At 44.2% G+C, this 9,467-nt stretch overlaps 1 protein-coding gene across 1 annotated transcript in view; it reads right to left on the bottom strand.

The window, feature by feature from the left end:
* Positions 1 to 206: 206 nt before the first annotated feature.
* Positions 207 to 9,467, bottom strand: part of prkcg (protein kinase C, gamma) — a 13,095-nt gene continuing 3,834 nt past the window's right edge. Inside the window, exons 4-16 of the mRNA XM_034553490.1 lie at positions 8,751 to 8,862; positions 8,015 to 8,143; positions 7,753 to 7,909; positions 7,235 to 7,436; positions 6,592 to 6,789; positions 4,620 to 4,793; positions 4,246 to 4,337; positions 3,728 to 3,790; positions 3,453 to 3,591; positions 2,286 to 2,366; positions 2,007 to 2,114; positions 1,177 to 1,317; positions 207 to 368 (exon numbers count right to left, since the gene is read on the bottom strand). Coding sequence (XP_034409381.1) covers positions 207 to 368; positions 1,177 to 1,317; positions 2,007 to 2,114; positions 2,286 to 2,366; positions 3,453 to 3,591; positions 3,728 to 3,790; positions 4,246 to 4,337; positions 4,620 to 4,793; positions 6,592 to 6,789; positions 7,235 to 7,436; positions 7,753 to 7,909; positions 8,015 to 8,143; positions 8,751 to 8,862 — 1,758 coding nt within the window. The remainder of the gene's footprint in view (positions 369 to 1,176; positions 1,318 to 2,006; positions 2,115 to 2,285; positions 2,367 to 3,452; positions 3,592 to 3,727; positions 3,791 to 4,245; positions 4,338 to 4,619; positions 4,794 to 6,591; positions 6,790 to 7,234; positions 7,437 to 7,752; positions 7,910 to 8,014; positions 8,144 to 8,750; positions 8,863 to 9,467) is intronic.

Here is a 9,467-nt window from a genome sequence, read left to right as displayed (position 1 = left end):
ACTATCAATATATAATACATACATTAAAGAGAGTGCATGAATATAAAGGTGTCTTGGCATTTTCTTGTAAACGTAAGAATTTGGCTATGAGATGTGTCTTTAATAGTTCTCATGTTCAAATTCTTTGTTATAAAACAACTATTATGGGGATGAACATAGTTTGGGTACACTTGGAGGGCTTTTGGGAGCAGGTTTGGGAGCCATTTTCAAACAGCCGTGAGAGGAGAAGGGGCAAAGTCTGGGTTTTGGAAGGTGAAGCCCTGGAAGTCTTCCTGGTTGATGGCTGCTAGTATATCCGGGTCAGAGGGAGTGAGCGCTGACGGAGCTGCTGTGAAGAAATTGTCGAAGTTTTCTCCTTTTCTCCCACCCTGATGAAGAAGAGGAGCAGATTAGCCTGCGTGTTCACACATTTGTGATTAATACTGATTGTATACACATAATTATCTTCCTCCTGAAAAAAAGAGAACCCAAATGATGAAAAGACTCTACCTACGTATCTCTTTTTCTCACCCACACCCTCTTTTTCTCTCTAAGGAGCTCTGCACACCTACAGTAGGAAGAAAGCTGCTCACGTCTCCTTTCCTGCTCCTTGACAGCGGCTCTGCTGGATGATATGAATATCATTTGGCTAATAGCCTGGCCTCTAACCTCTGAGCATACTCAGCTCACTCAAGGCACACCTCACTCTTGGCCAGCGGGGCCAAAAATTGGCGCGTGGTGGGCTAATGATGACAGACAATTTACATATCGAAGGAGTAGGCAAGACCCCAAGGTCAGGGGGTCCTGCCTGTTATGACTGGACTGTCTGTTCATGAGCGCTCAAAGCCCATCTCTAGGAACTAGCAAAGGTGATGAGAGAGAGAAGAGAAGGGAATTGGGGAGGGAGAGGGAGGGAGGGGCATGGCCATTTGAACTGAGAGAAGAGGGGAAGAAATGGCCCACACAATGAGGATTGCTGAATGAGTAAGCATGCAGGGGAATGGGGGAAAGTGTGGGAGTGAGAGAGAGAGGAGACAGAGGGAAGAAAGTGACAGCTATAATTCCTTCAAAAAACTGTCCTCGGAGAGATGGAGAGAATGAGGAAGGAAGAGGGGCAGGAGAATGACATGAAAGAAAGAAACAAGGAAAGAATGAAAAGACACAAAGAAGAGTCTGTAGTCCATCTGTTTAACTGACAGTTCTGGGTTTGAAGGGCGCCTGGATCTCCAGTCTCTCCAGACGGTCCCAGTCAATCCAGCGGAAGAACGGATGCTCCCGAATTTCTCTCTCTGCCTCGTCTCCTCCACCTAGACGCTTGGCCGGGTGCTTCGTCAGGAGCTTGGGAAAGAGAAGGGAGAAAGTAGAATAAGAAAAGAAGAATACTGTGGTAACCATGGGATATGCTTCCCATATGCTTCTCTTAGTCAACAATGTGCACAGTGCACTTTAAATATTATTGAAATGTATTTTAAATGTTCTAACAAGTCATTTAATTTGTATGATAAACATATCCATCTATATTGAAAGTGTGTTCTTCGCTTTCATGCTGGGAGTGAAATGACAAGATAAATACCACTCTAGCCTGTAGCCTACGCCAAGTGTAAAGCTACTTTCTATTATTTCATGGAAACAAGTCTTCAGGAAGTCACTGCATCTGGCAAAGAAGTGTCACAAAACCCATCTGTGAAACCACACTGTGCATACTAAACAAACAGGATATGTGTTGTTAGTGAGTTTGCTTTGTTACCTTCAGACAGAGTCTTCCAGTCTTAAAGCTAAGCTAAGCTAAGCTAATGGCTGCTAGCTCATACATGAGCAAGATAGCAAATTTGCACATTTCCTAAAATGTTGCATTATTACTTTAAGTAGTCAAAAACGTGCATGTTTAACCTTTTCTGTACTTACATAAATATATTTTGGAACTATAAGATGAAGTAATTACTTCTTCTTTTTTTTTTATCACATTTGCAATTGTCTCAACTGTCTTTGTGCTAAAAGTAATACGAGTTGGAAGAATGTCGTCTTACTCCCTTGCAGATAGAGACGGCTTCCCGAGTGAGACTTTTTGGGTATACCACACTCTGCTCCATGATGGACTGAAACAGCTCCTCCTCGTCAATACCGTCAAATGGTGGCTGGAAGGAAAAGACAGAGAGAAAAGGAAAAAGAGAGTAACCGCTGGGCAAATTGAAAGCAAACATATTGAAATCAAAGTTCTCTTGAAAGTCTTTTGAAGCGGTTACAAAGGACAAGCACTGGAGGCTTAAGCGTCTGTGCACAATTGTTAGGATTAAGCTGAGTGTTACCTGTCCTGCCAGCATTTCATACAGCAGTACTCCATAGGACCACCAGTCTACTGCTTTATCATAGGGCTGGTATGCCACAATCTGAAAAGGATGGAGAGAAAAGGAGAGGAGATAAAAGGGAAGGATGGCAGTGTAGAGATAAGGAAGTAGAAAGAAGACGGGGAGAGTGAGAGGAAGCGCAGTCGTAGTCGGCTGCTCCGATGATGTGCAGCTATCAGACACAGCCGGGAAAGAAAAACAGAGAGAGGGGGAAGTATTGCATTAGGGAGGGTAAATCTATGAATGAGCTCAGAAATAATCAACACATGACTTTGGATTTGTGTGTGTATGAGTGTGTGTGGGGAGGGGGAGGGGGGGCGGCGCACAGGGGAACTATTTACAGCCCCTGGGAAAATATATTGTATCTCTTCCAAAATGGCAGATGCAGGAGAATCGATGGGTGTTTACATAACCGAGTCAATACCCAGGGGTGCCATAAGCAAGGTTTACAATATCAAAAACGTCCACAACAGTCACATCTCCTCTGTCTCTCTGGGTCCGTCTACAAATTCATAAACCAAGCTGGATATCTACCTCACTGGCTCTCTGGATCGTATTTATTTATGGTTAGTTAACACACACACACACACACACACACACACACACACACACACACACACACACACACACACGACATGTAAGGTACACATTATACAGCATACAATTATGATATTTATCATTTAAAAAAGGTGTCAACCAAAACCACCTTTGCTGTTTTCAGGCCGAAATGTGCATCTTTTTAGATTAGTTCTCAGGGGTTTGTGTTACTCTCAAGGGAGTTAATCACCTGAAGTAAATTGCAATAAAAGAAAGGAAAACTGGTACCACAAGGTCTCTGAAGGACAATCCTTATTTCTATGCAATGTTCTCATAGCACAAGCACACACCATTGCTAATTGAATCATGTGAAGTTAATTATTCAAAACTGCTGACAAGGTCAGAAAGGACGTGGGAGATGAGCGGAGCTGCAGCGAAGCAACTCGCCGTCTTGCGGCAATGCAAAAGAGGTCAAGCAAACAAAGAGGGGAAGACAGGGGTGACGCCAGGGGAAATGATGGATTCAAGGAACAAATGTGGAGAGTTCAGGAGTTAGTTTAGAACCACGATGTGAGAGCAGGGGTCATGTACCTCAGGGGCGATGTAGTCGGGGGTGCCACAGAAGGTGCGCGTGGAGTCCTCCTCCAACATGCCCTCCCTGCACATCCCAAAGTCAGCTATCTTTATGTGGCCCTCGCTGTCAAGCAGCACATTATCCAGCTTTAGATCCCTGAGAAAGAGGAGACAGATCACACAGGTATGAATCATTTTGATAGATAACATCTTTTTTCATTAGCTATAAATGATACATCGGTGTCTGTGTGACAGTGCCAAACCCATGTTAGATGAGCAGCCCACTTCTCTACCTGTAGATGATGCCCTTGCTGTGGAGGAAGAAGAGGCCGACCGCTATCTCCGCTGCATAAAACCTGGAGGGAGAGAGGAGAAGGAGGGGGCTCACTCCTGGTTGCTTTATCTTTCAGAAAAATGGCCACGGGTTTTCAGCGAGGAGAGAGAGAGAGAGAGGGGGGGGGGTGCTCAAGAGGATGATGAAAGGGAAAGAAACCAAGTAGATGAAAGGCAGGAAGACAAAGAAAGAGAGCTGGAAATGAGCAACAGGGTAATAATTAGTTTTAGATGATTGATCAAAGATTATTGATTAGATGAACAGCCAGGAGGAGGGAACATGTAGATGAAAAAGATGAGATTAGTGGGAGGAGAAAGTTGGGGGAAAGAGAAGAGGGCTGGCACATCAGTTGATTACTTTTTACGAGTCACCAGGTATGATGAACAAAGCTAAGAGAAGAGTGTGTATGTAAAGGAACAGAAGATAAATGATGAGGACCATGATTTAAAGAAAGAAAGGAGCTTCTTGACTACATACGCTGCATGAGGCTCTTTGAACTTGCCGACTATCTGAATGTGAAACATCAGGTCTCCTCCGTTGACGTATTCCATCACATAATACAGACGGTCCTGCAAAAACAAAACACACACATGAATATGCACACTCTCCATACATAACCACCTCTTGTCCAAATTTAAAAAAGCAATCTGTTAAAACCTCCTCCAGGACCAAGGACCTTATTAAAGAAAGCAAACTCATTATTTAATTAATTAATTAACATTTTCAGGCAGCCTTTTTTTTTTTTTTAAACAAGTCCGGGGACAACGACACAGTCAAAATGTCAGGCAGGTTCATGGACGATTTATTGGGGTTCATTTAGGACCCTGTAGAGCCTTCATACACACACACACCTCAGTCTGGAAGGCGCAGTAGAGAGATGTGAGGAAGTGAGGGCGAGAGGAAAGCGCCAGAACCCTCCTCTCCACCAGAGCGCTCTCGGTGTCCTCGTCCTGGAAGAGAACATCTTTCTTCAACACTTTCACGGCGAACAGACGCTCGCTGCCTCGCTCCTCCGCCAGCAGCACCTGAACGGAGACAGGGAGAGGAGAGAACGTTACTGTAACAGCAAAGGTATCCCAATACTTCTAAAGCAGCTAACACAATGCTCACGTAGTATAGACAACAGCTAAAAAGAGCCTTTTTAATTCAAAATTCACTTCTCGTCATCTGCGCATCAAAGTCTTGAACGCATCTCTCATTCAAGCTTCACCTCTCCAGATAGAGTTATGCATGTACTGTAATGCTGCCAGCAGGCCTACTGGCAGTGTTTTAGGTCATTGTGTTATGAGTGACATGGTGCTCTAGTTAGGAGAAAACTAGTTCAGCTGTTTTAATACAAATTATGTGTTTTTCAGGCACATTTGCAATATTGTATGCATTAAATAAATTGTTGTGCTGAGCCAGGACTTGGAGTACGGAGTAGCCAGTATTAAAGCATGGATATACTGATAAGAAAGGGACATAGTGAAAGAAAAGAAAGTTGTCACATTATGTCGACAAGGAATGTTTAATTAAAACTGCTCTATGCCTGAAGATTTCAAGTCATGTTAGTGCCATTAAATGAAGCGTCTCTCTGTGTTTTTATCAGACATTAAAAACACACTCAGCGGCTATTTTCTCACTCCTGTAAAATTGGCTCTGAAAGCTAATGATGCTATACTTTTCTGGAGAGTCACATGACCCGGGTTTTTACTGTGGCTCGTGGGAAAGATATGGTCAGGACCACTGGAAAAGTGCTGAAAACAACACCTGTTTAAAAATGGTCTGGCCAGCCTGCAGCGCTGTGCTGCAACGGCCACTGACCAGTGGGGATAGAGGATCTGACTCTACGTTCAAATAGTGGTGAAAGTAGAACAAATTACATGGTGTCATTTTCAGAAATCAATGTGACTACACAAAGGTGTTGGTGAATATACTCTGTGTGTGTGTATTTGTGTGTGTGTGTGTGTGTGTGTGTGTGTGTGTGTGTGTGTGTGTGTGTGTGTGTGCGTGCAGTGCCATTGATGAACTTCGAGTCTGAGAGAAATCCTGCCGTCCTCTGTGGTCCTGTCTCCTGCTCTGCCCCGTGTTCTCAAACTAACTCCAATGAAAATGGGACTCATCTCCCTCCAGAACATTACACATCTTACTAACGCAATCATGTACTTCTCACTCTTTTCCGCTCTTGTTAACCGACTTCCTTTTGGTCATTTTGTTACTTTGTAAAGCGCAGTAATCCTCCCCTCTTCCTCTCTATCTCGGTCGTTCTCTGTCTCACTTTCCCTCACTCAGTAGCCCTGGGGTCTGTCTCTCCTTTCGTGGGTCATTTCTTTTTCTCACATCTTACGTAAGTTGAGTCTATTTCTCCTGTCCTCTGTAGACTCTCCTCTGACAGTTATGAAACAGCACAGGGGGGATTTCAGAGGAGGAGGAAGGACTCAAAACTCTACTCTCCTCATTATGCCTCATCTGCTGTGGAATTAAAGATAAAGCGGAGAGCACAGGCTCCCTTGAAATGAACACCTTAAGGACGACTGTGTGGCATGTAGGAAGCCAGCCAGCCAGAGCTCACGACTGCTGACAACAGAAAAGAAGCCATGGGTTAAATTAATCATTTGGCAGTAGTAGGAGAGACAATGAGCATGCTAGTGAGAGGTTTTTTCTTCAAATAAATTCTGCTCAGGAGCGGCTGCATGAAATGCCACTTGAAGGTCAAGTCTATCAATAGAAGACATTATTTAAAGCCACTAACCATCTTTGTTGTTTTCAGCATGAACGGCCTCTTTGATTTTACTGACAGCTGTTGGATTGGTATGCGGAGAAGATGACATTTCCTGTGTTTACCTTGCCAAAGCTGCCTTTGCCCAGCACCATGAGGAAGTTGAAGTCGAGGATGCCAACTTTGACTTTGGCAGGGCCGGGGGTGTGGACCGGTGGGCCGGATGGTAGAGGGGTCGGGGTGAGAGCCGCTGGGAATGGTTCAGACAGCGCGGCAGGTAGCGCTTGAGGCAGAGACGGTGTTGTGCCGTCTGGCTGAGGCTCCTGGAGAATCGTATAGGGAGGATTGAGAGATGAACGGTTGGATGCAGTCCAGCACAGACACAACCTGACAAACAAACTAAACTCCTACCTACCCCTAGTTTTAGATCACAGTCAGGCAGAACAATTCTGCACCCTGGTGGAGACAGAGTGTAACAGGGAGGGAGAGGACCGTATCTAATCCATTATCTAATTAGTTAGCTACAACACCAGACAGTTTTTTTTCTTCCAAATATAATAGGGAGGGACAGTTCAAGATCATGACCCAGTGTGTGCAGTAGCAGCTGTTGTTTATTAGATGTAGGTGATTCTAACTTGATAAAGGCCAATGGTCATTAGCATTCAAACAAAACCCACTCGAGTGAATAAAATATCCCCTTTGTTGTTTTTTGGTCAACATGAGTACCGACTGACGGTTTCTCCGGCCTAAACCAACTATGTTTCCTACCTCCAGGTCTGGGTCTGGCACGGGAATGTTGTAGTACTCTCCCTCATCTTGGGCCAGCAGTTTGAACCAGCCGCTGATGGGACGCCTGAAGATCTCACTCACTCCGAATGACAGCGCTCCCATGAAATCGTTCCTAGACGTGCGATCCCAGTCCCATACCTCCACAGACAGGCGCCTGTCCCACTGGTGGCCACGCACGGAGCTGGAGAGACGCACACACAAACTCGAGGAGTTAGCTCACTGTGTAAGCAACACAAAAACGCACAAAGACACAAATTAATTCATGTTTTTCTTCTTTTAAAATGTTTCCAGATTTCAAAAGGAAATTTCTTAATATCCTTATTCTACTGAATATCAGAAAAATGCCAAATTAAAGATGGTAAATATAGGAATATTAACCCTCTAATCTTTGTCTTTCAGGGTCCTTATTTATGTGTTCCTTTTATTCGACCTAAAGCACATTTTGCCCCAGAACCGAGTACATTTTCCACTTTGGATTAAAGTTCACGAGGACTCACAAGGTGAAGCTCTCATTCCAGACAGGACTGAGTGTTGAGCGGATGGTCTTGGTCTTCTGTTTGCTGTGGCTCTTTGGGTCTGGAATCAATTTCAGTTTGACGTACGGGTCTGACAGACCGTTTGGATCCATGGGCATCAGGTTACGGGCCTCCCGCACTGAAGAGAAACAAGAATAATAGAAAGCGCAGAGAGAGCAATCTCTCATTTCCTCCGTAATCCGTCTATTTGTTTGAGAACCCATGATCCAGCTGGTCCTCTCACCTGTGACAAAGACATCCTCATTCTCTCCTCTGATGGTCAGGTGGACCCTTCCTCTCTTCTCTGTGTGGTCTTGGCCACAGAGACTGGGAACACTGGTCTCACACCGTCGATGGACATTCATGTCACAACCTCAGTTAAAAAGATACATATACAGAAGTTTGAACAGGCATATGTATCGGTGACAAAAAAGGTAATTCGGTAATTAGCAAGTAAAAAAACGGGCACATTGACTGCCAAATGAAGGCAAAATGCACAGGTCACATGTCTTGTTTATGTTACCTTGGGATATTGCTTTAACTGCATTGACACTTATTCTTTGTTTTGCCAAGAGCTAGATCAGATTAACTTAGTTTAGGATAAAGACTGGTGATGAGAGCTAACCTGACTGTTTGAAGGTAACACAATTGTCCATCAGTAACTCTAAAGCTCACTAATTAACGTTATATCTCATTTCTTTAGTCAGTACAAAACTCACTAGCTGTGGCTTTACAGGGGTATATTTCTTAGCCAGGCATAGTCACTTCCTGGAGTCTGCGCTGGTTGCCAAACTCCTAATTTAATTATCTGCAAAGTGAATAAGTGTATTTCCCAAAATACCCCAAACAAAAACTTAACAAAGTCAACCAATTTTAAGGCTAATTTTGTCGTAGCCAGCTTGATTTCCCCTGCAGGGAGGTGAGTCCCAATAAAGTGCACATGTGAACTGATGTATAACACTGTGTGTCGTAAAACTCACAGCCACATTTCATGCCCTGGTGTATGAGTCCGTACAGCAGCGAGCCACAGTGGTCGCAGAAGGTGGGACTGGAGTACGTCTGGACCTTAAACATGTGTTGAGTCTTCAGGTCCTGAAATACAACAGAAAGAAACCTGCATTAAAAACCCACACTCACTCACACACATACACATATTATCCCACGTGACCATGGAGGAAACTGTGAACACACACACACACACATTCACACACATAAGCGCATGAGTATGATTAGTGGAGAGATGTTGAGTGGGGTATTCATGGACAAACCAATTAGATTTCTCCACTGGGAGAGGACATATAAATGAGAGTGCATCAAGGCTGTGTGTGTGTGTGTGTGTGTGTGTGTGTGTGTGTGTGTGTATATATATAGTGTGCAGAGAGGGATGAATCATTTTTATCTCTCCACAGCTCATCAGACCCCACCACCACCACTCTACACACACCACCTTCTCCAACAATGTTTTCCCTCTGAGCCGCTATTTAAAAACACCGTCACCCTGTTTCCTCTCTGTGTGTGTGTTCCTTTTTTTTCCACTCGAACACACAGTCACACACATGTTCCCCTTGACCTGATTTCTGAGGCAGTTTACATAGCTGTCATGAAGAAAAAACATGAAGACAAATCTCCCTGAAATCCTCAGAATACCACAGAAAGGAAGACTGAGCAGTCTGATGCTCTCTCCCCTCTCTAATTCT

Source organism: Cyclopterus lumpus, chromosome 16 (genome assembly GCF_009769545.1).
Source record: "Cyclopterus lumpus isolate fCycLum1 chromosome 16, fCycLum1.pri, whole genome shotgun sequence".
Lineage (NCBI taxonomy): Eukaryota > Metazoa > Chordata > Actinopteri > Perciformes > Cyclopteridae > Cyclopterus > Cyclopterus lumpus.
The sequence above is the reverse complement of the archived record's forward strand: the minus strand, read 5'-3'. Positions and strand labels throughout refer to the sequence as shown.